Source organism: Rhinolophus sinicus, chromosome 15 (assembly GCF_057876585.1).
Source record: "Rhinolophus sinicus isolate RSI-liver-muscle chromosome 15, RSI-T2T, whole genome shotgun sequence".
In the NCBI taxonomy this organism is placed as follows: Eukaryota; Metazoa; Chordata; class Mammalia; order Chiroptera; family Rhinolophidae; genus Rhinolophus; species Rhinolophus sinicus.
Genome location: NC_142515.1, coordinates 7,857,019 through 7,884,679, shown reverse-complemented (window position 1 = coordinate 7,884,679; position 27,661 = coordinate 7,857,019). Strand labels below are relative to the sequence as shown.

The 27,661-nt window shown below is 49.6% G+C and overlaps 1 protein-coding gene across 35 annotated transcripts in view; it reads left to right on the top strand.

The window, feature by feature from the left end:
* The window catches only part of TACC2 (transforming acidic coiled-coil containing protein 2), a 186,526-nt gene that overhangs the window by 86,562 nt on the left and 72,303 nt on the right, over positions 1–27,661 (top strand). For 26 of the 35 annotated variants that reach the window (XM_019752901.3, XM_074338935.2, XM_019752913.3 and 23 more), the window contains 2 exons: positions 1,779–1,904; positions 12,814–12,948. In XM_019752901.3, coding sequence (XP_019608460.3) covers positions 1,779–1,904; positions 12,814–12,948 — 261 coding nt within the window. The remainder of the gene's footprint in view (positions 1–1,778; positions 1,905–12,813; positions 12,949–27,661) is intronic. The other 9 variants (XM_074338945.2, XM_088791814.1, XM_088791809.1 and 6 more) reach the window with 1 other exon arrangement.

The following is a 27,661-nucleotide window of genomic DNA, read 5'->3' as shown; positions in this document are numbered from 1 at the left end:
CAGTACCTCTACCTGGCCTCTATCTGGCTCCTGTCCACCTCTCCCCTTTATAGTCTTCTTTTTGTGCAGTCTAGCCACAGTAACCTTTTTGCATTTCTCCAGAATGCCAAACTCTTTCCTGATGCAGGGCTTTCAGATACTTGGCTCCCTGCACCAGAGGGCACTCTCCCTTTTTCTTATTCTTCAAGCTCTGAGACACAGCCTCGCGTGGTGGTTAAGAACATGGCTCCTGGAGACAAGCTTAGGTTTGCGTCCTGGTTACGCCTCTGACCAGCTGTAACAAGCTCCTCAGCCTCTCTGTGTCTTCCTTGCCACATCTGTAGAATTGGGATAATGATAGTACCTACCTCACAGAGTTGTGAGGATCAAATCTGGTGATAGCTGTGAGCATGCAGCTAACGGTTCCTGGCACACTGTAAGTTTCAGGAAACATTTGCTGCACTGAGCTGGCCAGCTGGCCTCCGCTTACCACTCCACAAGGAAGTTTTCCCTGACCTACTCTGGGCCAGGCTCTCCTCCTACTTTATGCTCTCGCAGCCATGTGTACCTTTCCTTCTTAGCGGTCACTACAGTGTTACTACATGTTTCCCCGAAAATAAGACCTGGCTGGACAATCAGCTCTAATGTGTCTTTTGGAGCAAAAATTAATGTAAGACCCGGTCTATAATATAATGTAATATAATATAATATAATATAATATAATATAATATAATATAATATAATATAATATAATATAATATAATACCAGGTTCTTAGATTAATTTTTGCTCCAAAAGACACATTAGAGCTGATTGTCCAGCTAGGTCTTATTTTCAGGGAAACATGGTAAGTAAACGTGCATTTTAAAAAATGTCTGAGTCTTGCCTACAACTATAAGCTCCATGAGGCCAGGGTCCACCTCTTTTTTGGTCACAACACAGAGCTGGTGTTCAGTGAATATCTGCTCAAGAAATGGTTATAAACTGTCCCGTTACTTATTGCTACAGAGCAAGTTCATCAGAAAGAACAAAACTCATGGCCCTCCAGGATGAGCGAATAAGACATACCTGATTATGAGAGGGGTTTCCTGCAGAGTGAGCTGATGTGTGTGACAGTGACAGTCAGTGTCCAAGGACCTGTGTCTCTCTAGACTTTCAAAGGCAGCCTGTTCTTGGAGTTTATCTAGTGCTGACCTTCTCAGTCGGTGAAGCACCACTGTTGTTTTTTTATTTCTAACTTACTGTAGGTCAAAACTTTGGAAAATACAGTTAAATTTGGAGGATTACTGGAAAATGAAACAAAGTCAAGGCCAGGGTTTCTCGACCTTGGCTCTGCTGACATTTTGGGCTGGGCAATTCTTCATTGCGGGGCTATCCTGCGCTTCTAGGATGTTTAGCTGCATCTTCCCCTTCAGTTGTAACAACCAAAACTGTCTCCAGACATTGCCAAATGTCCCCTGAGGCAAAAACCGCCCTTGGCTGAGAACCACCGATCAAGACCTACAAAACACCAGCCCTGACTTTTATAATTAGATTCAACAGACATAAAATCACTCTATCAAATTGCTCTAAAGCTTTCTAAACTCTTACTCAGGTTTCTGTGCAGTCTCATCATGGAGTGGTGACAAACCCTCCTGGGCCAGCACTATCTGTGGACCACACTCGGAGCAGCAGCAGACCCTTCATTTATAGAAAAGGAAACAGGCCCAGTGTAAGGTCTAGATAAAACGTGCTGTTAAAACACACTTAAAACTTTAAAGAACATTTCTGAGCTTTGGTTTTTTCTTCTCCTCTCCCCAGTTCACCTGTAGCAGATGATGTCATCGAGCCAGCGGCCCTTGAAGACCCGGAAAACCCACTCTTAGCTGCCTCTTCCCACCACGGTGATGTCATCAGCCAGGTCTCCACGGATCTGACAGCGCAGAGGTAGGGTGGGGGCTGGGCCTGAGGCTGGTGGCGCGATCCCAGGACTCAATCCCTGAGCCTGCCCCCCCTTCCCCTCTAATCATCATCGGTTCCCCCCCACCCCTAACAGGGTCTGCATGCCTCTCCTGCGAAAGGCTGGGCCTCTTCTTGGGCCTTAGGAATGATCTGAGGAGATACCAGGAAACCCTCCTGCAAAGGCCATTTTAGACATTTGTTCCCTAGTGGTCTTCAGGAGCCCCTGTTTACAGTAGAATAGGAGAGACAGTGTACTGTTTATACCTTTTCAGGAATGACTTGGGTGGCTGCCCTCTGGCCTCCCATGACACAAGCTGGTTAGCTGCTTGGTCTCTTTGTCTTGGGTCATGGTCAGAGAAGAGGAGCCAGCAGCACAGTGGGGAAAGGGACCACCAGGTCCTCGTGCCTTTGCTTGCAAACAGGCCTTAGAGGGGAGGGTGGCTTCTTCTGCTTCCGCTTGCGCCAGTCTGCCCTCACTCACCCAGTACCTCACGCCCCAGCAACCCCACGCGGATCATTATTCCCTGTGCGTAGCCCCGACTTAGGTTTTACCTCTGTCTCTCCATGCAAACTCGGAAACTCAGTCCTTTATTTACATCAGGCTTGTTCCGAGTCAGCTTCAGGACTCAGATGTGTACGCGCACATACACGCACGCCTATCCATCCATCCACCTGTCCATCCATCCATCTATCTATTCACACACACACTTTAATTTTTATGTATGTCAGTGAGCAGCTGCTTTGTGCCAGATACCGCATGGCACTGAGGAAAACATGGTGAATAGGACAGATGTGTCCCTTCCCTCCTGGAGCTCACAGGACAGCATCCCCTCCTCCAGGAGCCCTTCTCCCAAGGCTGAAAGGGGAGCCTGTCTCTGAACTCCTGCAACCACCCATCCCCCTGTGTCACTGCCCTTCACAGATACCCAGACATTGTCCTTAATCCGTCTCCCCTTGGGTTTCCTAGGGACACCTAGAGGGGCAAGGGGAAGCTCTCCGAGCAGAGGACACAGGATGACTCGGCTAGATGGCTCTCAGGAGAACTAACATCCAGATGGGGGTGTTACTGGTGCTTCTAAAGTCCCCTCGCAGACCTGAGACTGCGTTTTAAATGACGAGTCCCAAGCCGGCAGTAAGCTGGTGCTACCTGCTTAGAGTCCCTTCGGAGGACACTTCCTGTGCTTCATGCACCATGCTGAGTGTCTCTCTGTAAATCCTCTCAACACCCTAGGAGGTGGGGGATCCTGTTATGACGGCCATTTTACGGGTGAGCAGATCCAGTCCCAGAGACATGAACATGTGAACATGTGCAGGGTTACGTAGCTACTGTAGTAAGTGGCAGAGCTGGGACCTGAAGCAGGTTCCGTTGGCCGTCAAGCCTGTGTTCTGAACTCCCCACTGGCTGGGGGCAGAGCCAGGTTCCCTCATTCCACCACACCACGGGGTCCCACCTACGTCACTGGCCTCTCTCAAGACCGAGAAAGACATTGAGTAAAGACGTTGTGTCACCTGGGACCATGACCAAGCGTGATCACACGGTGCCGGAAGGAACCGGTGGCTAAGCACAGATTTTATCAGGGCTGAGAAGTTGGCCAGCTTGCTGGTAGATCTCTGTGCCGACCGAGTGATTTTGGTGCCTTGCCCGTGTTAACAAACAGTTGTCTTTCCTGGAAATTGGTGGGAAGGGGCCATTCTGATAGGAGGAGCAGGGATGGGTCTGGCTTTGGTCGCCAGCTGTCCCCACCAAACGCAGTCCGCCCTCATCACGCACACACTTTATACTTGTGATGTTGCTAAGATTTATTTGAAAGCCCGATATCAGTACTCATGGCTCCTTTGTGATCATTCAGAGCAGCGGAAAATTTGAGTCGCCTGACGTGCATGCTCCCAGCTGAGATGGAGCAAGGTGACGCTCTGTCTCCTCGTTGCAGCTCTCTGTATACAAGCCCTTTCCAGGTATATTTAGTGCCCCATGTTTCATAGTTTTGTGCATTTTGTTGATGATTTTGCTGTTTTAAATGGTCCCCAAGCATAATGCTGAAGTGCTATCTAGTGTTTCTAAGTGCAAGGAGTCGGCCATGTGCCTTGTGAGGAAAATGCTGTGTTAGATAAGTTTCCTTTGGCATAAGTGACGTTGGCTGTGCCTTTGATGTTCATGAATCAACGATATGTACAGCAGCCCTCCCTTATCCTCGGTTTCGCTTTCCACGGTTTCAGTTACCTGCAGCCAACTGTGGTCTGAAAATATTCAATGGAAAATTCCAGAAATAATTCATAAGTTTTCAATTGCCTGGAATGTGAATCATCCCTTTGTCCTGCGTCTCCATGATGTTAACGCTTCCTGCCCATTAGTCACTTAGTAACCGTCTCTGTTATCAGATGGACCATTGTGGTATGGCCGGCTTGTGTTCAAGTGACCCTTATTTTACTTAACAATGGCCCCAAAGCACAAGAGTAGGGATGCTGACAATTTGGACGTGCCAAAGAGAAGCGGTGCAGTATACGTAAGCGTGGGAAAAAGCGAAGTACATAGAGGGTTCAGTACTATTCGCGATTTCAGGCATCCACGGGGATCTTGGCCTCTGTGGGTAAGGACGGACTACTGTACTAAGAAAGCTGTCTTTCAACAGAAACACACATGAAACAAGGACATGTACTGATAGGTTGACAAAAATGTGGTGACCAGAGGCTGGCAGGAATCTAACCCTGTATTTCTCCTGGGAGCAATGGCTCGGGTATTTGCTAATTCAGTGTCTGTGGTAACTTCATAGCACTACTGCAAAGGACGGAAACCAGCTGTGCTTAACCTTGCCAGTCCATCGGAGTAACTAAGAAGGGCCCTGTGGGTGTGCAGTGGGGGCCTTTCAGACCTCAGAGTGGCCCTGTCTTAGCTCACAGACTGAGTGGTTTATAAACAGCAGAAATTTGTTGCTCCCAGTTCTACAGTTTTGAAGTCTTGGGCTCAAGGTGCCAGGGTGTCCTCAGATGGCAGAAGGGGCGCCCCAGCAAGCTCTTCTAAGGGCACTGATCCCATTCACAAGGGCACCACCCTCATGACCTAACCAAAGGCCCCACCCACCTCCCAAAGGCCCCACCTCCCAAAGGCCCCACCTCCTAATACCATCACCTTGGGGGTTATAATTCCAACTTGAGAATTTTGGGGACACTACCATTCGGACCACAGCACCACCCAAGGCTCCCCCTCCACTTCCTGGTTAGAGACAGGACAGGAGAGGCAGAGGGTGAGATGGCGGCAGAGGGGAAAAAAACGGGGCAGACAGGCGGCTGTAACAGTTCTCCCTAGAGGTTTGCCTCGTCACAGAAACGGGTGGTACTTTAAATTAAAAAATTAAATTGAAATTAATATTTTAAAAATATGTTTCTAAAAAAATATTTTAAAACAACAACAACTGGGGCTGGAGCGTTTGCTTGAAGCCGTCCGCGAGAAAAACAGCAGGCCGCTCCCTCCCTCCCTCCCTGTTGTCTGCTAAGTCTCTGGTGCTGGACGTATCCTTCCCTTTTAAAAACTTTCTGAGTAGGAAAGAAGAGAGAAGGCACTCCCATTTCTGAAGCAGTACTCAAACAAAGAAAGGGATTTTGAACACCCCTTTTTTAATTGAAGCCCTGGAAGACATCAAAGCTTGCTCCCTCCTCAGGCAGAGCCCCTGAACCCACTTTAAGTGGTTGAGTTTCCATTTTGCTATTGGCTTCCCTGGATGGCACACAAGCTGATCCCAGACCTTCGAGAACATCCTACAGATGACTAGATTGCCTGTGGCCACTTGTACTCCCATCTGTTCAGTATTTTCAATTTTTTTTTTAAAGCAGCAGAATTGTTTTTCAAATGAAACCTTCCAGCTGTACCACCGTTTATTAAACAATGAAATGGGCATTCTGGTTACAGCTGGGGACCCACAGTCGGGAATCCAAACAGAAGGGTCTCTGTCGACCTGGAGGATGCCTGTGGACACAGCTGGAAAACTACTCACCTGACTCATGTCCGTGGGAGTCAAACCTTAGAAACGTCAGAAATAATCGGGTTACAATTCAGCTTGCTGCCCCGCCCCCAGAGTTTCTGGTTCAGGAGGTGTGGGAAGGCGCCCCAGACTAAGCATCTCTGCCAAGTTCCTGGGTGACGCTGCTGCTCTTGGGCTGGGATTCGCACTTGGGGAACCGTTGGGTAAGGCGGTTTTGTCCAGGTGCTTTTCTCCTCACCTGTCTGGCTAGCAAGAGCTCAGGGTCGCAGACACCTGTGCCAGCAGCTGGTGGCTGAGTTTCTGATGTCCGCCTCCTGACCAAAGAACCAGGAGCAGGGCTACGTCCTACTCAGTGTCGTAGCCTCGCTAGAGAGTTTCCAGATTCAGAAATGGAGTTCCAGAACTCTTCGAAGTTGAAAGCACAGGGAATGTATGCTGCCTGAACCGCTTCTGTGTTTCCTCTTGCTCCAACTCACGGGGTTTATTCTGGTTTCACCTGTCTGCATAATAAGATTTTTCTGTTTTTCAGCTATGAGAATGAGCGAGTGGGTTCATCTACCTCACAAAGGTTAGCTGAGCGAGCACCGAGTAAAAATTGAGTGATAAAGTATTATGTTTTCAATTTAGAAAAGGGATCACCCACAAGTCTTCTCTGAACAACAGAATCCCTTTGTACCATTTACAAGGTACGTGTTCATGAAACAAATTTATGTAACCAGTAGCCAGCAGGCTGAGTAGATAGGGGTGCGCCTATATGTGTTGTTCGGAGCCTTTGTTTGAGTTTCCAGTGTCCACCCAGGTGCTATTAGGTTGAAATACAGGTATCACCATATTAGCAGTTATCAAATAGTGCCGATTTCATGTGGTTCACACCAACACAGGCTTTTGTTCTTGTTTTGGTTTTTCATGGTTTGTGAACCGCTTTGTCTATGTAGGTAGATTTTGACTTTCTGAATAAAAAGGTAAATCTTGTCTATTTGAAATCGGTCTCCTTTGGTTGTCTGTACCCCTGTATTCTCAGTAACCAGGACCCATCAGGGCGTAGGAACCTCGTGCTCCTGGGAAGAGGACACAAGGAGCTGCTGGTGGCTGGTGACAGTGGTGGGAATGAATGACGTGGATGATGCAACCCAGGCCAAAGCCTCTTGTATGGTTTGAGATGGTGGTTATGACTTTTCTTTTAGTGAATATTTTCTTTCCTGATTGTTTTGCTTAAACCAACCTTAAACGTCATTTCCTCTGAGCACAGACTGGCTCTGTGAGGGGAAGGACACGCTGGGAAAGAACTGACAAGCCCGTGCGTGTTTAACTGTGTGGAGCCCGCCCACAGCTGGACATCTCAAGGTCAGCAGTGTTTGGGGGCTGTTCAGGCTTACACGTGGGCTGGGGTTCACGTGCTGCTTTATCTCGCTGGTGACTAGAAATAGCTCGATGTGTCTGCCTTGGAGTTTCCAGCCAGTTTGCAAGCCTCTCTGGACACCTCCTGATTTTGGTTTCCCTGCGTTTCAGTGGCTGCATCTCGGAGGTGCAGGTTGTATCTGCCATCGCTGGACTCGTTTTATCAAAGCCCACGCCTCTGTTGGGCTGACTGTCCAATGCTCCGATCAACCAAGCTTAACTCTCCAAACCAACTGTTTCACAGCACTTTCCTTTCTGTAGCTTGTATCTCACTTTCCATCAGAGCTGTCTCTGGCCCTGGCTCTTGCTCTATTACGTGATCGTGTGCACTTGGGGATTCAAGAAGAAAAAAGCAAGAGGCCTGTGAGGGCGGCTATTGTGCTAATACCTTCCAGATGGTGATATGAAAAGAGAGATAAGACACTGTCGCCCATCTGGCCCTACAGGACCTGATATGTTCGGCCTGTATCTTGGGGGCTGTTATCACCCTTCCATGACAGCTGGGGTCACTTTGGTGTTTGTCCTTGGACTTGGACAAGGGCTTAACTTGGCAACTCCAGCCCATCTCTGAAATGAAATTTGCCGTCAGTTCAGTGGGGGATCTGCCAAGAAGGACTCAAAAGCCCTGAACAGGGAATCAAAAGACAACAGTTGCTGACAGTATCTTGCTGCAGCTGGACTGTTGGGCATTCGGGCTGAGTACAAGCCCTGAAGCAACATTCTCTGTTTCTCAGGTCCTGTGTGGGTGGACGCTGCTTAGTGGGGCCAGTTGTTTGCGAGGACCTTGGTAAGACACTGGATCAGGGATGGTAACCTCTGACCCATTAATAGTGGTTCCCTAAGGATCTGTGTTAAGAAGGATTCTGAGGTCTGGTCCAGCTGGGCCCAGCAGGAAAGACTGATTTGTCTGTGAAAAGTATAGTGGTTTATGTGCCTTCTTCGTCAGCTCTTCTCCTAAAAAAATAAATAACAGGCTTAAATTAAATCATTTCCTTCATTTTCCCAAAGTACGGATATTCTATGTGAATTTGTATTCATCTTTTTTGTTGTTCCAATAAGGCTTGGGAAATACTGATTAGCTCCTTAAATGGGAAAAGAGATCTGGACTTTTGTAAGTAGGAAATGACCCTCCCCTCCCCCCGGCGCACTTTCCAGGGGAGGAGATGAAGGAAAAGAGGATGTAAATGCATTGCAGACGTAAAAGGAGAACAGATGTGCGGACCCCCATCTCGGTGCTCTGCCCACATCTGTGCCGGGTTTCGCAGCTTCAGGAGTTCCCCTGAGGGCTGGGCGTGGTGCTGGGGATTGGAAAGGGCCCAACTCTCTCCCTGAAAATAATGTCTGTAAGGCCAGTCGCTGTTGGTCATGGGAGACTTGAGCGGAGACGGGAGCTGGCAACCATAAGCTGGACTGTCCTTACCTGCTTCTCCTCTCTGCTCTGACAGCATTGCCCTCTGGCAGCTCCGGGGCCTTCCAGGGACCCTATGTAAGCTCCTCTTCGGGGTCTAGAACCAGAGCTGGCTCCATGGGCGTGCAACCCGGGCCGTTGCCCAGGTCCCTGCGCTCAGAATGGCCTTGTGCTGGGTTCAGTGCTCTGCTGTCGCTATCTTGAAATTCTTGACACTTTCAGAACACAGGGCTCTGCGTTTCCACTTCACATTCATTTGCTTCCATTTGCATCCATTTCGTCTGTGGAGCATATTGCTGGTCGTGCCTCCCAGGGTTGGCTCTGAGATTCCAAGAAGATAGAACAGCTGCCCTGCTGTCCTGTTGGTGGCATGTTTGGGAGGCTAGGGGTAGAATGGAAGGGGCTGCCATGTGCTGAGCCCTTTCCGTGTGCCAGGCTCTGTGCTGGGGGCTGGCGAGACCATGGTGAGGGAGACTCGAATGGGAGCAAAGGACATGTTAGCAGAAAAACAGGATCCTCAGCGGTGGGGCCCAGCCTAGCCCATGCAGGGTGGGCATGGTCACCCCCGGTGGTTGGGGGCTTCCTTGTTTGCGTGGCACCTCAGGATGATTATGGAACGGGGTGGGAGGGAGTCAGAGAGGTAGGTGAGCATTCAGGGCAGGGTCTGCTTGAGCAAAGACTTAGAGGCAAGAAGCTGCCAGGAGCACTGGGGGACTGGCTTAGTGGGATCAGAACAAAGAGAGGAGAGAGAGGACGAACCTGGGAGGGGACAGAGATGGTTGTGAAGCCTGGGGGCTAGGGAGTTTCACCTGCATTCCAAAGGTGGGGGAGAGGATTTGGCAAGAAAGGGGTCGGATTAGAATGCAAGGTGGGTTATTCTGGTGTCTGTGGGCAATGGATGTGTGGGGACAAAAGGGGAGGCAGCCTGGCAGTACAGGATGTGCAGGAGTCCTTCTGCTCAGAGAGGTTGTAGGCCTGGAGCAGCAGAGGTGTCCCAGGAGGAGGAGGGAGGTGACTCAGCAGGAAGACGCAATGATGGGGCACAGGGGTGAGAGAGAACCGGAAGAGTCAAGGACAATCCTGAATTCTGGTGCCAGGGCCTGGCTGGCTGGTGGTGCCACTAACGAAGCTGAGGAAATTCAGGGGAGGAAGAGGGTTAGAAGGGAAGAGAGGGAGTTCAGTTAGGGCCAGGAGGCGTCTGTGGGGGTCTGTGTGTCAGAGCTTCAGTCCAGAGTCACTGAGTCACTCACTGCGCGTTGCCCTGTTGGGGCCTGACCTCCCTGGGGATGGGCCAACAGCCGGCTAGAGGCCAGGAGGGAGGGGAGACACCATTCTTAAAAGAGCTGTTGAGTCATTTGTTTGGTGCCTTTGGCTGATGGGAGCAGGCCAGTGCAGGAAGGGTGTGGCCCTGGTGGTCCAGGCCAGCAGAGGGAGGGCGGAGGGAGCAGGCACCGTGGTCTCCAGGCTGGAAGAGGCTGCAGAGCTGAGGGGAGCCCCAGGGCCTTCTCAGGGATGGGGGACTGTGTGTGGCATGGGAGCATTCTCGTCAGTGGAGTGTGACTGTGTGTCACGGAGCTTCACCCCACAAAGCTGGCCTCGTTCTGAGGCCCCAGCTCCAAGGCAGTCAGCCTCCTCCCCCCACCCCCTCAGGGTTTTCAAAGGCAGAAATCTGGCCTTGCGCTTTGATAGAGCACCCTTAAAGTAACAGAACCACAGACTAGACCACCTTCCCCCAGTTTGCATTGAATTAAATAAAATCTTCAAGGCCTGTGTGGAGATAGGAGCGTGGCCAGTGGAGTTTCTTTAGGAAGCTCAATTTTAGACTAGTAGTTTGGGTTCGGAAGTGGCCTATTCACTCCTTGTGAATAGGATTCAAGGTAGGCTTCCAAAGTGTGAACACAGTTCTCTTAAGGAGCTGAAAAGCCCCAGTAGTTTGCATTATTCATTTGAGTCATTTCTTTACAAAATGTATTGTTTCATCCACTGTCCAAGTTGTTACAGATACAAGTTTGAGCAACCGAGGCGTCATCACCCACTTTGCACTTCTGCTGGGCTGCGTCCAAGCACTCACTGTAATTATTGTTCGCTGTGGATTGGCCTCGCTGAGGGCTGACTCAGGGTCGTTATTCCTGATTTGTTTTTATCCCTGTTTCCATGGGGTCCAGGGGAGAAGGAAACGTGGGTTCCAGCCCTGTCTTGACTCCTGTCATCACCCAACTCGGTCACAGCCAGTGGGGACACCCTGGCTCTTTCCCTGTTAATGGAGTGCCCACTGTGGGTGCCTGGCCAGAGGTTGGGACGCTGGATGAATGTGACAGATGCAGCCTTCATGGAATCACAGTCCAGTTGCCCCAGTGGTCTTCAAGTCCTCTGTGACCCCTGTCACCGAGGAGGAGTGTGGGGGCTTCCAGGTGTATATCAGGGGACGTCGTTAGAAAGTGGTCGTGAAGGGGGTAAAGGATTTGGTGCCTGGGTTCATGGCTCTACCACCTACCAGCTATGTGACCTGGTCGTGATCTCACCTCTCCAAGACTCAGTTTCCTTATCTGTAAAGTGGGTATGATGACATTTGCCTCAAAGCGTTGTTGTAAGGTTTACCTGAGGTCATATACAGAGGGTGCCAAAAAAATGTATACACATTTTAAGAAAGGAAAAGTCTGTATTAAAATTGTAATAATATATACCGATAACAACAGATGAATAAGAGTCATGTGTATACGTTTTTTTGGCACCCCCAGTATGCAGAGTGCCTAGCATAGGACCAGGCACCCCCTGATGGGTACCCAGGACTGGGCACCCGACACAAGGCACCCAGGACGGCACCCGGAGCAGAATGCATAGGACCTGGCACCCAGGCAGCATGAGCTACTGCTGTTTTTGTAGCTGTTGATTAATGATGCCCACGCTGAGACATGGAGGCTGAGGAATTGCTGGCCTGGGTCGCAAGCCTGGGAGGCAGTGTTGTGGGTGCCGAGGGCGGCTCGGCTGTTTGGTTGGAGCAGAGCAAGTGGAGGTGAGGGCATCGGAAGTGGGGGTTGAGGCAGAGGCTGGGCCCTGCAAGACCTGCTGAGCTGTGATGGAGTGGGGGCAAGACTGGGCATTTTTGCAGTGTGTTGGGTGTGCGGGTGCCCTTGGCAGCTGCCCTCCCTGCCTGGGAGCCAGCCTTGTAGGTGGAATTGGAGGAGATGGAAATGAGCAGCATGTTTTGACACAGAACCCCAAGCGTGCTGCCTTTCTGCAGTCTGGGGTTTCTTCCAGGTGTTCCCATCCAGAGCCTTCCCCACGAGGGCTGTGCGACTCCCAGCCCCGGGCCTGGGCCTCTGTCTGGGTTCCGGCTCTCAGTGCTGAGTCACCTTCAGCTCTGCAGCTCCCCTGCAGACAGCAGTGTGGACAGCTGCAGAGAGGCTGGGAGGCCAGCCCACCCTGGAAACTATACCCAGGCTTTGCGCTAGTGCTACCTTGCTTTTTGCCAAAGGGGAATATCGCATCCTGTTGTGAGCTTCAAGTCTTGTCCCATTTTGGCTTCTGAGGGTGTGTTTGCAGGTGGCTGTCCTCCAGGCGGCCTCTCAGCCCTCCGGGCATTTCCCTGGATGTCCAGCAGGGGGCACTCACCCATTGAACGCCGGATATCACTTTGCTATAGAAATCCTCCTCCACCAGGGAAAAGGTTTCTTCATGACCCATCAGCCTTTTTACCTTGACTTTTCTCACCCTTGGATTTTGGGGGCAAATCTCAGAGAGTTTACAAAGTTGTATTTTAGTTCCCAATTCATAGTTTCATTGCCTAGAAAAGAATTACTAGAAATGATCACACAGAAGCCCCTCCCCCAAACCAAATGCCCTGAACACCCCAGCTGCCTCCTTCAAAGAAACCCCAGGTTCTGCTGGAGCCTAATGAGGGAAGCGTGCACGGCCTTGTCTGGAGGGCTGCTGCATTGCAGGGTGCGCCTCCCGTGTCTAAGCGGAGGTCCCGGGGAACTGGGTGGGGAGCCCAGGGAAGCAGTGTGTTGGGTCTTTAAATAGTCCATTCCATGTGAGTGGGTGGGGCCCGATGAATGTGCCATTAATGAGCCGAGTTCCACTGGGAATAATTCTCCCTTTGTGTCCCCAGCACCTCCCCAGCTGCTGTCCATGCGGCTCTCTCTCCCCCGGCCTCAGAACACGCATCTTTGCCTTCTGCCCCAGCTGGTGACGGAGTAGAAGCTTCGACTCCCTCCTGCCAGGGTCTGGCCAAGGGCTTGAGCAGGTATTGTACGCAGCGCTCTCTCTCCACAGCTGCTGGCCCTGGAAAGGTGGGGCCTGGAGGTCTCTGCCCCCTAGACCTTGGGGAGAGTTGAATTTGGGATAGTGTCAACAAGGCATTGAAATCTGGACCCACAATGCCACGGCTGTGATCATTTGGGCTGTAGCTGGTCTGAAGTTTCCCCGTGCTGGCCAGCGCTCCATGACACAGTGGGATGCCCTGTGTGAGCAAATGTGTTATCAGGGTTCTTCAGAGAAACAGAACCAATAGGACGTGTGTATATGGATATTGATCCATCAATTGGTCAATAATAGATAGCGAGAGAGAATTTTAAGGAATTGGCTCATGCATTATGGAGACCGGCTAGTCCATAATTTGTGGGGCAGGCTAACAGGCTGCAGACCCAGGGAAGAGCTGATGTTGCAGCTCGAATCCGAAGGCCGTCCTCTGCTGGCAGAATTCCCTTCTCCTCGAGCAACCTCGGTCTTTTGCTCTTAAGGCCGACACTGATTGGATGAGGCCCACCCACCTTATGCAGGGTAATCTGCTTTACTCGAGTCTACTGACTGAAATGTTAATCGCATCTAAAAACATACCCTCACAGCCACACTTACACTGGTGTTGGGATTAATGGCCAAGCTGACACATAAAATTAACCATCAGAGCAAGTAGATGGACTCCTGGTTCTGTGCAAACAATTGTTCTGATTGTAAACCATTCTGCTTAGCTATGAAAATCCCCTAAAGAGCCTTGTTGGGCAGTGTTTTGTTGTGGAGAGCTAAACACACTTGGGTGTGTCTAGAAGGGAAAGCCTGTGGCCTCAGAGAGCTCCTGCCAGCTGGGGAGGCACAGAGGTGCTGAAACTAAGCCAAGGGGAAAGCTGAGACTCTAAGGGGTCGGGGGACAAAGCGGTAGATGAACAACTGCCAAACCAGAGTGTCCAGAAGTAATACGGGTATCAGGGGAGAGGGTGATCCCGTCAGGTGTGGGTCTAGGATAGGCAGTAATGAGAAGGTGGGGAGGGAGCCGGCAGGAGCCCTTTCACCTGCACAGTGCTCTGTGGGGCATAAGCGCCCCCCACCCGCTGTATCCTGAGATCTACCTGCAGGTGTTGGTGCTGGGTCTCAGAGGTGGGGTACTTTACCTGCAGCCCCTCAGTTCCTCAGTGGCAGATTGGGGACTTGCGTTCCACCCCTTTTGGTTCCAAGGCAGTGCCTTGTCTACGTCAGCCCCTGGCCTTGAGCCGAGGCTGGAAATGTGTGGGAGGCCTGCTTCCTGGTGGTGACATAGTGTGAGCAGATTGGTATTTATTGGTGTTTGCCTTGAACATAGCAGGTGCTTAATACATATGCATCAAAGAAATACATAAAATTACTCTTAAATACTCTCCCCTGTAGTTTCTTATAAATGAAACATGTATCTACTGTAAGACTGAGAAAACCCACTTTTAGGTATCTACCCATGAAAAATGAAAATATATATCCACCTGAAGACCTGTATGTTTATAGCAGCTTAATTCATAATCACCCCAAAATCGATACCACCCAAATACCATGTTTCCCAAAAATAAGACCTAACCGGAAAAGAAGCCTTAGCATGATTTTTAATAAGACATCCCCTGAAAATAAGCCCTACCGTGTTTCCCTGAAAATAAGACTGGGTCTTATATTAAGTTTTGCTCCAAACGACACATTAGGGCTTATTTTCAGGGAATGTCATCCTGAAAAATCATGCTAGGGTTTCCTTTCCCGGTTTAGGTCTTATTTTCAGGGAAACAAGGTATCCATCAACTGGTGAATGAATAAACAAATTGTGGTGTATCCATTCTATAGAACACTGCTCAATAGTAAAAAGAAACAAACTACTGATTCATGCAACAAAGTAGACGAATCTTAAATGCATTGTGCTGAGTTGAAAAAGACCAGACTCAACAAGTTACATTCTGTGTGATTGATTCCATTTATATGATATTCTGGCAAAGGCAAAAAGCTACTAGGAATGGAAAACATACCAGTGGTTGTTAGGGGCTGGTTGCCAGGAGTGGGAATTGACTAGGAAATGCCGTGAAGGATCTTTGTGGGGCGATATGTCTGGATGGTGGTGGTGGTGACATGGAACTATATACCTAGAAAGGGTGAATTTCACTGTGTAAGTTATATCTCAATTTTAAAAAGAAGAACCAAGATTATCCAAGGGCTAGAGTAGATTTTTGATGAAATCTGTCTCTGTCTCTGTGTCTCTCACACACAAATTCTCTCCAGACCTTTCCCTGAGGCACGCAATCTGGGGGGTCACAGAGCTTCCCCGGTATATCCTGGCACCAGCAGATGTGAGTGATACCTTATCTGCTCAAGGTCCTCCTTTCCTGAGGTCACTGGGCCGCAAGCTCTAAACTTCTCACACAGGTGCATTGGGGTCGTCTCATCCTTGGTGTTTGTTCCCTGGAGCCAGCTCTGTTGGGGTTGCTTCTGAATCTCATTTATTTACACATCTGAGTGGTCAGCAGCATGAACTTGAGGTTCCTCAGGGCCCCGTCCTTGTGGATCTTACAGCCCACTGGAGAAGACAGACACGAAGTGACAATCACGAGTGGGACGGAAGAGGGGTGCAGAGTGTGGGTGGATGGAACCTGTAACCTCACTGTGCTGGGTGAAAGGGGACAGCGTCCCAGGGGAAGTGACTTCTAAGCTGAGAGCTGAGGGCTGCATGGACCTGACTACACGTGGGCTGGGTAAAGAACAGCTATTCTCAGGGGAAGGAACCGCATATGCAGAAACCCTAAGGAAAGAGAAGGGAGCGAAACTGGAGGCACAGGTTGTGGCTGGAGCCCTGAGAGGAGGGCAGGATGGCTTGGTGGGCGGGGCCAGGATGGGGCACACAGGTCCTGTTAAGGATTGGGTGCCTCGTTTTTTCCCCTCGGTAGAATTTTATTATTATTATTATTATTATTATTATTATTATTATTAATAGCTTTCTCTTAAGAACAGTTTTAGATTTACCAAAAAATTGAGACGATAGTACAGAGTTCCCATTTTCCCAGCATACGGGTTCCCTATTCTTAACATCTTAACAATAGTGTGATGCATTTGGTACAATTAATGAATCAATACGTTATTATTAAATGAAGTTCATAGTTTATTCCGATTTCCTTATTTTCCCCTTTAATGTCCTTTTTCTGTCCCGGGACCCCATCCAGGACACCACATGACATTGAGTCATCGTGTCTCCTTAGGCCCCTCCTGGCTGTGATAGTTTTTCAGACTGTCCTTAGTTTTGATGACCTGGACAGTTTTGAGCAGGACTGGCCAGGTATGTGTAGAATGTGCCTCCACGGGGATTCGGCTGATGTTTTTCTCCTGATTAGACTGGAATTATGGGCTTGGGGAGGAAGATCACAGAGGGAAAGTGCCGTTGTCATCAAGGGCATGTGCTGTCAGCATGGTTCACGTCTGCTGGTGTTAACCTTGATTGCTTGGCTGAGGTAGCATTTGTCAGGTTTCTCCCTGTTGAGTCCCCCCTCCCCCGCCCTTTTCCATACTGTCCTCTGTGGAAGGGAGTCTCTACGCCCAGTCCACACCTAAGCAGTGGGGAGTTGTACTCCTCTTATTTAGGGGGAAGCATCTACATACATTATTTGGAATTCTTCTGCACAGCAGATGTGTCCTCCCCCCATTAATTCATTTCTTCAGTCATTTATTTATATCAGTATGGACCCATGGGTATCTCTTTATGCTTGGGATATAATCCAACGCTACTTTATTTTTGTTGTTGCTCGGATTGCTCCTGCTTTGGCCATCAGGCTGTTGACTCCTAAGGCTTTCTTTCTTTTTTTAGAGCACTCAATTTATTAATTAATTTATTTTTTGCTTCTTTCCACTTTTTTTTTTCTTTCTTTTTTTTTTTAACCTGCTGGTCAAGATTTATTACCGCAGTTTGCATTTCAAATAAACTTGGCATTTTTCATTACAGCATAGGGATGTTAACCCAATTTGAAACAATTCTACATGCAGACTTTTTTTTTAAGAGGAAAAGAAATAAGCTGTTTTATTTACCCAAGTAATTACTTTATATTATTCTTCCTTTTTCTTTCTTTTTTATTAGTTTCAGGTGTACAAAACAATGTAATAGTTAGACATTTATCATTTTTATCACACAGTGATAACCCCCACCCCCATCTACTACCCCTCTGACATCGCACAGAGCCATTACATTTCCACTGTCTCTATTCCTAATGCTGTACTCTGCTTGTGTGTGTGTGTATATATTTATATATATATATAAAGTTATAGATGACATTCAGTATTGTTCAGCTTCAGCTTTATTTTAAGGGTCCAGAAGCCTGGAAGCAGGATAGAGAGGTGATTAGATTTGTGTTTGTAAAGGAGCTCTCTAGCGACCCGGCAGGACAGGAGTGGTTTCAGGACTGACCAGGGCCCCCACGCCGGGACACAGAGCCTCAGGAGGGAAACCTGTGGTCTCATCACTTACAGACACCCTCCACTGCACCTTTGGGGTGTTGCAAACTCCAGCCTCTGTGGCTGCTTTTAGCCGTGGGCCGTGGCCTGGGTCCAGGGATCCAAATAAATCTTGTCTTTTCCCCTCTGGTGGTTCCCTGGAGGCTTTCAAAGCAAGTGTCAAAAATGCCTAGATGACAATTTCATTTTGCTGAAACAGAAGTTACCACCACGCCTGGGCAGAGTCTGAAGTCCTATCCATTCCCATTTCCAGCCAGGCTTCTCTTGGAGCTGGCACACTTCCTGTGTGTTTTTACCACGCGCAGGGGCCACTGTATCTCCCCCTGCCCCACATCTGTGGCTTTGTCTTCCCTTCTGGCCTTGGAGGGGAGCAGCAGGGCAAGACCTTGTGTCTTGACAAACAAAGCGGGGGGCAACATCTTATTACAGAATCGACAGATGTTCTGTTCTTGCAAACATGCTGGCTGGCTTCCTGCTGCCTCCTCCTGCTTCTGAGAGCGCAGTGGAAATGATGACACAATCCCACGTTTCCAGTGCAAATGGCTTTTCTCTAGGAGTTTTCACACCCCAGCCCCTCCCCGGTCCCATTGGTAATCATTAGGCCACAGCCTTGGGGAGAACAGATGTGATTTTGAGAGAGGCCATGGGGTGCAGAAAGAGCTTCCTTACCCTGCTCGAAGCAAAGAGCTTCTCCTGGGAGGGACGCTGTCCACCGTGGTGGCCAGGCTTCCAACAGGCCTTCCCTTCGTTCAGCACTGCCCCTCTGCGGCCTCCACGCTCCTCCCTGACCTACCAGAGCTGTTTGGAGAGCATCATGCAGTGATTAATTGAGCTATAAGTGGCTGAAACCAAACTGGGAATCTGATAATAAAGAATTTCCAGGAATGCAAGTCGAAAGCCCTCACTCAGGCCAAGACAGCCACAGCTGAGCACGGGGTTTCGGATTGGGGGTGGGGGGTGGGGGTGGGGGTTGTGGCAGGAGGCTAGAGCGTTGGTCATGGGCCAGGTGGGGCGTGAACCTGAGCAAACATTATCCCTGTTCAGAGCTGGACCCCCCCCCCCCCGACGGGGGACAGCTGTCCTTTAGGAATTGGGAACTTTGAAACTTGGCCCAGGGCAGCCTGGATAGACCTGGAAAAAAATGAGATGGAAGAGACGCAGCTGAGCTTCTGCTGGGAGGAAGCTGGTTCCATGGCACTGGTGTAGGCGGCCTAGGGGACACATTCCTGAGAAACTCCACCCTGAACTGCAGCATGGGGGTGAGAGAGAGGCAGGTGGCTTTGGCTCACCAGGGTTTCTGGTGAGGGTCCCCCAGCCCCTGGCCACTGTGGGCAGCCCTGAATGGCTCCCATGTCTCTATCAGCACTTCTGTCTGACTTGAGAGATGTTCCTGGGCAGAAGAGGGAGTGCAGAGACCTCTCCGGCCCTACCTATGGTGGAGCCCTTTCACATGCCAGTCACAGCTCAGCGGTTAGTTTCGTGTTTAAAACAGAAACAGCCTTTCTGTTTTAGAGACATTGGGGTTGCTGCTGCTGACACGATGTGGGGACAGCTGGTGCACTGAGCAGACGGCTCTAATCCACCTGAAGGAGAGGGATCTTGATGTCAGTTGCGTTATTGTTCAGTATTTCTCCTGCCTGTAAGACCCACTTCCCACAGGGCACACTGGGCCTGAATATGGTGCACGGTGTCACCATCCTGGCTGGACAACCAGAGGCCATTGACCTGGGCCTCCTGCTCTTGGTCAGTCTCATGAATGGGAACCAGTGTTGGGCCACTGCCAAGTGTCCCGGTTTTTGCTGGGCGAGCGTGTCCGGAAGCTCCACCTCGTCAGCTTCAGCCTGAGGAGCCAGGCAGGCTGTTGTCTCACTCTCCAAAGGAGCCCTCCAGGAGGTGGCCTCCTCATTCTGGGCAGAGCAGGCGTGGAGAGGGCGGGACCCAGGATCCAGCCCTGCAGTTCTTCCCCTCCCCTGGGAGGGGCAGAAAGAGAGGGGCATAATACCGGCTGCTCTGGCCCTGCTGACTCTGGGGCATGGCTGGAGAAGCTTCAGGGCTCCAGCGGGTAACCCCACCTGGGCTGGAGTCCCAGGACCCCTAGAGCAGCCATGAAGGGAATCCGACCTGAAGTGGGGTTCAGGTAGGAGCAGACGGTGCAGTGCAGCTTTGAGGAACCAGTGAGAGCGTGGCTGCCAGTGCCCAGCACAGCGCCCGGTGGGTAGATTGTTCCAGGGCCACTGAGACCCAGGAGCCCGTTCTCCATTCCCAGATGCCACTTTATCATTTTAGATTTTGCATTTCAGGAAGCTGCTTTTCTTCCAAATCAAGTGTGTGCCGTCAAGCCCTCAGGCCCAGCTGGAGGTGCAGAAAGAGGGGTTGCCAGGAGCAGGCCTGGTCACAGATTGCCTCGGAGAAGGTGGAGAAGTAGACCCCCAAACCAAGGAAGGAGGGGGGGACAGAGACAGGGCCCCAGGGAGGCAGGGTGGGGTTGGAACACGCCTGGCTCAGGTCCCTTCTCTGCCTCAGGTCGCTGCTCCTTTGTTGTAAGTCAGTTTCTCTTACATTTGAGCTCATGAGGTAAAGTGACAGGCCCGATGCTGTCAGCAGCAGGAAGTGGTGAGCCCTCTGAGAGGATCGTGTAGTGCAGTCTTCTGCTTTGTTTCCATCAGTCCATCCATCCTCCGTCTGCTCAGCAGACATGTCCTGGGTTCGTTCTGTACCACATCCCATGTGTGATGCAGGGGAAGGAGCATAAAGTCAGAGAGACATGTCCCTGGCCCATTTATGAGCTGTGTGACTTTGGATAAGTTCTTTGACTACCTTGAGCCTTCATTGACCCACCTTGAAAATGAGGCTGATAGGTAACGGGAGGTGACTGTGAGGTGCGGATGAGGCATATAAAGAATGTAGCTCAGTGGCCAGCATCCCGTGTGAGTGGCCGGCAGCCATCGTGGGCTGCCGTGAGCAGCTGTGAGCTGGTGACCAACTGCCTCAGCCGGGGGGAGCGCAAGGCTCATAATACTAGCACGGGCCAGGGTGCTGTGTCCTACACAACTAGACTGAGACACAACGGTTTGAACTGGAGTGGGGGGGCGCAGGGGGAAGAAGGGGAAAAAGAAAAAATGTAGCTCAGTGCTTGATAAGTAGGAGGCATTTGATCAGCGTGGGCTGTGCCAGGGGTGCTCGGGGAAAGGAAACAGACAGAACCTGGTGTTCTGTAAATAGACACAGCGTAACTCACAATAGACTTTCCAGCAGAGCTGAGAACAGAAGACCCAGGAGAGAGCGCCTAACTCTGCCTGGACACATTGGGGGTGCCTCCCCAGGGGAGTCAGCGTTTCCACGGGTTTTCCCGCATGAGGGGAGTAAGATGAGGGGCCCAGCAGGTTCAGACAGCGGTGGGGAGAGGCCTGGAGGGGCTGCAGGGAGGACAGGGGGTCGTGCACAGAGCAGTGGTTGGCGGCCAGAATGGCAAGTGGTTGTCAGATCTGGAGGGTCCTGCAGCCAGACCGAGAGGTTTACTGGGACCCGCAAGAGAAAAAAAGCTCATCTCCTCTTTTTAAGAAGGGGTGAGTTAGGACTGCATTCAGAGTAGGGGAATGTCTCTGGTGGCTAAGGGGAGGGTAGATGGAGAGGGGAGGCCAAGGGTCAGGGGCCACTGGAGTTTGTCACCATGATCCAGGTGGGAAGTGACGGTGGCCTGAACTAGGGCAGTGGCTGTGGGGGTGGAGAGGATCTGAGTCTGTCTTTCTGGCGTGCATTCATTCATTCACTCATTCATTCATTCATGAACATTCATTGAGCTTCTGCTCTGGGCAGGCTTGAAACAGTGGTAACCCCCGCAGACGTGGGCCACACTCTTCTGAGGGGACTCTGCAGGGATGGCTGTTCCCAGGCTGGGCTGTGATTCTGGGCAGGGGCTCCTAGGACAAGTCACCTAGGACCTTGGGCTCAGCACCAGCGTTTCCTCCCGTTGCTGCCCAAGGCTGAACTCAGGGGGGAGGGAAGGTGTGCAGTGCCCCATGTGGTCCCACCCAGCACGGAGCCCCTGGTATTTTCTCCAGCCCGAGAGGCAAAGGGCGGCCAGCTCTTTGGGGACGACTTGCCTGCCTGTGCCTCACCTCAGTGTTCCTGCTCCCGCCTGTCTAAAAACCCATCTTATTGAGCGTCATTACCTGCTGGCGTTGCAAGACCACATGGTCCTGCAGCCTTTCTCAGCTTCAGATAACGGGTTTCTCCTCCCCTTCTTCCCTTCCCCTCTTTTCCTTGTCCCTCCCCAGCTTGTATTGCTCCATTTTATAGATGTGAAGGCTGAAGCTCCGTGGGGTCAAGACCGTGCCCAAGGTCACAAGCTTCTAGAGCAAAACTGTGGTGGGAGCCATGTGGGGCAGGTCATCTCAGGGAGCTTGCCAGCTTCTAACTGCTCCTCCTGAGTCAGGAGCTATGGGCTTGGTGCCCCGGAGGTTCTGTAAGACAGTGAAGCAGGGGCCCCGAATCCTCCCAGGACAAAGTGATTTCTTGCTTTTTCACAAAACAGCCACAGTATAAGCTGCCGTTGATGTGTATTGAGTGCTTGCTGTATGTCTGGTGCTGCTGTACTAAGAACTTTTAATATGTTTTTCCATTTAAACGTTGCAATATGCATGTTGGCAGGGAGGTCCTCGTAATATTTCCACTGCACAGATGAGAAAACTAAGGAACACAGGGGCCAAGTAACTTCTTAGGGTCAGTTTAAGGATTCAGGCAAGTGAAAAATTTCCCTTGTGTAATCTTTTTGACTTAGGTATCTGAGGAAGAGAGTTTAATTCAAACCTTATTTCTGGGCACCTAACCTGCCCCTCTCCCCACAGTGTCACATACACACAAACCAAGACCTGTGATTGGGGAGGGGGTGGGGGTCAGGGAGGCTGGAGAGTTTGGCGCTGGGCTCTCCATGTGATGCCAGTGGGAAGACTGGTCCTGCGGCTACTTCACTGATTCTCCTTAAGCTCGGGCCTCATTTGGGAAGAATTTTGGTTTCTGCCCCTCTCTTCTGTGTCTCTAAGTACAGGTCTGTCCACCCATCTGCCATCCATTTGTCCACATAGCTGCTGAGACCCTCCCCTGTGGCTGGCACTGGGCTAAGTGTCAGTCATTCTGTGGGGCATATGGGAGGCGTGGCCTCAGCCCTCCAGGAGCTGACCCGGCCCAAACCTCTGCTTTCTAAGGAGAAAATGGATGCTAGGTGGGGTAGGGAGCCCTACCCTAGTTTGAAGGGGTCAGAGCAGGCACCTCTGGAGAGAGATGTGGATTTCCTGGAAAAAAGGAGCTGCACCACGTGGGGTCAGAGGCATGTTCCTGAGCTGGGCAACCACTGCTTGCGGAAATGCTAGTGTAAAGTTAGAAACCTCCATCTCTTTCTGGATTAATAGCTTAAATTAGAGATGAAAAAAAAAAGTACATACTATGTTTCCCCCAAGAGAAGACATAGCTGGACCATCAGCTCTAATGCGTCTTTTGGAGCAAAACTTAATATAAGATCCGGTCTGATATTATATCATATCATATCATATCATATCATATCATATCATATCATATCATATCATATCATATATCATACTCAGTCTTATATAAGACCCAGTCTTATATTATATTAATAAGACCGGGTCTTATATTAATTTTTACTCCAAAAGACACATTAGAGCTGATGGTCCAGCTACATCTTATTTTTGGAGAAACATGGTATACCATGCACTTATTCTGCACAACATTTTTGTAAGTCACCAGCCTTTGAAAGCTGTTAGGAAACCCGGTAATGTCCCTCACATATCTCCTAAAGGTCAGTGGGATGAGGCAGGAATTGGGTCAATCTGTTGTCACAGAAAGATTGTCTTCACATGGACAAATCAGTTCCTGAAAATCCGAGTACTTAGGAAAAATAATCCCTTTTCCTTAGACACAGTTATACACTCACTGCATCCAGTGATGTGTAGGCAGTGTGCAGAGGGAATTACCCAGACTGGGCCCCTGGGATGATTATGAAAAGAGGGAAATATTTTTAGGGCTCAGGAGTACACACGTGCACACACACACATATGCCTACACACACGCACACACTTATTCACTCACTCTGCCCTCAGACATTATGCTAATTGTGTTATCAGTAGATGCTCATGGATGCTAGTTCTGGCCCAACCGTTGTTCTGGATTTCTGTTCTGTCTGGGAGCCTTGAGTCAGCAGTTCTGGGCCTCAGCGCCTGGTTTTCACGGCTCCGCTCACAAGTAGGGCAGCCCATGTCAGGCTATGTCATTGCTAGTTAGGCATGGAAAGGAATTCACTGCAGACAGGCTGACAACAGGCTTGCCTACATGAGCAGGATGGGGACCCCCTCTCTCTGCTTACAATGAAGGAAGGACCACGAGGCTTGGAGCCTCTGAGTTTGCGTATTTGCATTTTCATTTTGAAAGCATTTCCACCCAAATGGCCTTTTTGAGGCCACCCAGGGAAACCCTCTCCCACTACAGATGGGCGGAACCTGCAGTTCTCAACCTGTTTCTCCAGTTGGGCTTCAGAAACCAGCTTTGCAGCCGATTTGGCAGCTGGGAGGTCCCATCTCTGTTTACACCTGAATGTTTTCCTTAAAAGGCCTCTTATTCCTCTTACAAAGTAACCTCTAAAACCAGCAAGCTTAAGCTCTAGAGGAACTCAGTGGATTAACACATCAACGTTCAAACCAAATCCAATATTTAAGCTCTTTTAACAAGGACTGGAACATTTTTAGAGTGCTTATGGAATTTTCTGTTCTTCTTGGAAATGAATCCCCAAGAATAATGAATAACTGCTTATGTCTTTGAGTCCAAACAGAAGGAATTACCTGGCCCAGGTGAGATCTCTGTCGGTTCTCTCTTCCCAGGTTTGGATGAAACTTGACTTCATTTCTAACTACAAGCTTGAACTTTGGAGGTTAGAGTTTGATTAGCCAAATGTCTACCTTTGGCCACCCTGTTTGTTTTTGCCTGTGATCTTAAACCTAGTTTATAAAAGTTGTTGCAGGAAGGGGTCTGGATGATATAAAGAAAATTGTTAACCTGAGGAAGCCCACTTAAAATGAATCCACTTACTGAAGCAAGACATTATGGTCCTAGTGGGGAAAATGTTTAACTGGAACTTGACCTTGAAAAAAGAAATGAAACTTAGGAAGAGGGTTTCTTTTACAGTTAACAAGATGTAGACATTAATGATAATCATATGTTAATGCTCAGAATGAGCAAAGAATCCTGGCCGTATTTCTCTGCCTAATTTTCAGGGTTGCGTATTGTTCACTTCACATTTGATTATTGCAATCCAAGCATGGTCACTTCTCCATAAACACATAGGGGCTTAAACCATTTCCTGAAGGGCCCCTCTCATTCTTTGATCCTCAGTCCTCTCTTTACAGCCGTCTTCTTCATCCTCCTGACTTTTTCTTCTTCAGTCGTTCACACACTTCCGGTGGCTTTTGAGCAATTCCCCAGGATCAATTTCATTGACTTAGAGGTGTATGCATCTTCGGTAGCTTTGTAGTTTCACTTTGCAGTTGTGGGCGTTGTCTATTGGCCCCAACAATCAACAGGAGACTACTGGCAAGGACATGCGAAGCCGGAGGTATATAGTGGTACCTCGGTTTTTGAACGTCTCCGTTGACGAACATTTTGGTTTACGAACGCCGTAAATTTTATGGATCTATGGTATCATTAGATAGTAAAATTTAAAATTCATGCCAAATTGCTGTTTTCGGGGTTGATTTTAAAGGTCTGGAATGGATTCATCCATTTTGCATTACTTTCTATGAGGAAACCGAGGTACCACTGTACTTGAGGGAGGACTGAGTCTGTAAGTCGTTGCTTTGCTGAGGACCGTCTTCCTGTGTAACCTTGTGACTGTGGGAGCATGGATGGTGGAGACCCTCTCTGAGGGATGGGGCAACTAGAACTATAACCTCTGGGAACTTCGTTGTTTTCTGGTTGTATTGATTGTTGAGGGAGCCAGTAGCTGCTGATGGGCGTCATGTGAAATTGAATGTTGTGTTAGTAGAAGGATATTGTTGAAGGCGCTGAAGCCCTCGTCCACCATATACACAGTCCCCTGGTGGCGAACCATAGGAGAGAACACCTGGAGAACGTCAGTCACCAAAATTCCTGCTCACCCATGGAGTGGCCTTTTTAAAATCTGGGTTTTATGAATTGCGTTAACTGGTCACGATTATTTTCCTTTTTGCTTTGGCTTTTGGGAACCTTAGAGCCAGACTTGCAGCCTACTCCATTGAGGGTTTAGGTAAATACTTCCAGGCTGACTTCATCCCTTCTGACTTTTACCCACAGTTTCTACCCCAGTTTCTTCTTTGCTCTTTTGAGTTGCAAGCTTAATTCCTTTTTGACATTAGGTAGGGTATATTTTTTTTTAAAAGTTTTCTCAAGAGTATCTCCTACTAGTTCCATCTCAAAAGAGGTGAATTAATGTGGTAAAGAAAGAGGATTCCTCACGAAGACTAGCCTTTGGAGTTGTCGTTGCTTGAAAGGAACTTTGAAAGCTCTTATGGGTAAATATGGTGAAGGCAGATATACATAGCACATCAGCTCTTTTCCAAGAGACAGCAAGAGAACCTTCTGGAAAAGAAGAGGTTTTACCTGAGCTTGTGCTTCAGCCCAAGAAAACCACTAAGACTCCCAGGGGTGAGCACATGAGATTTAGTGTTGGAGCGTAGGAGATTAACAGAATACCTGTGGCCTTGGAAAGGAAGAAACCCAACAGTCTTCTGCCTTTTCTCTATTCATCATAAGATTGAAAAATTGCCAGAGCCTTGTTTCATGTTCTCAGGTTTCATGCACATGTGTTTCTGGCTGTGTGTAGGGCACACGTCATAGCTGAAGAGCGGAGACACCGGACACAGACACACAAAGCGAGACTCTAATGAGGCGAGAAAGCGCCAAGGCTTAAGGCTGCTGGCCATTGGGAGAATGGGGAGAAGTCTGCGGCTGGGGGAGACGGACCCCTCCCAGGAGCTGGGGCTGGATGCAGCAGAGGATTTGAGAGCTGGAGAACTTGGGAGGAGGTGCCTCCCACCAGTGAGCCCACAACAAGGCCCCTGGCCCTGCTCTAACTTAGGATGAAGTGACAGGATCAAGGCCAGGACATAGAATTGGGACTTTTTCTTGAAGGCAGTGACAGCTTTTGGAGCAAGGTTAAGTGACATGAGAGCCCGGTCGTCAGAAGCCCAGAAAAGAGGACCCCAGATCTGCAAAACCTGGGCAGAGAAAGTGCCACCAGCAATGTGCCGTTCTTGACCTGCAGCCCTGCCCTGTTTGCGGGTCGGTTTTGCTGGTCTCAAGCTCATATTGAACATGTGGTTGCTGAACTCAGGCCACACGCGAGGCCTGAAATCAAACAGCTCCCAGCTCTTAGAATCTTTGGAAAGGCAGTGGGCCACGCTCTCGCAGTGCTTGGAGACTCAGGAAGTGCTCAGTACAGAGCTGTGTGACAGACGTGGGGCTGGACTTTTGGGGCCTCCGATGGAGAAACAAGTTGCAGCACCATCTGAGGCTAGAGCCTGCCTAAAGGTTGGTCCCTAAAGAGAAGGTCCACGTGGTTTTGTCCACACTCCGCACCATGGTTACAGGATGGCGGCAAAGGCCTTCGGGTTAAAGAAGCAGGACCCTGCCCAGGTCCGCTCTCCATCTGTATTTACGTTCTTAGCATTCTCCAGATGGGTTTTTCTGTGATCTGACCTACTTTCCTTTAGCTTGTGTGCTCGGGCTAATTAGCAGTGCAGGGGTCCCTGGGTCTTGTTTGGAGAGCATCGCTGCTATGGCAACTGGAGACTCCCGAGGCCGTAGCGAAGATAGAGCTACTCGAATTTGTTTTTCCAGGACCCATCAGGTGTCAGAGGTGCTTCAGATTACTCAGCCTTCCTGACTATGGTCAGTCCCTTGGACCTCAGTGGGATTGAAGAATCTGTAGCACATAGTTTATCTCTCAGTTACAGGGACTTGGCAGGTTTACTCATCTTTCTGGTGTGTTTCAGTAAGTAACTTGAGAATAGACTCAGCTTATTCTGTATTTATAGGCCAGGCTCATGGTAAGTGCATTAATATATGTTGAATTGCTAGTTGTTTTAGCTGTGATGGGTGTCTTGGGGACGTTAGTAGGAGGGTTGGCAGTGGACTTAGCCTGCCTTTAGGGTCCTAGGATATGTGTGCTGTGGTCAGAAGGCCCCAGAGGAGCTGTG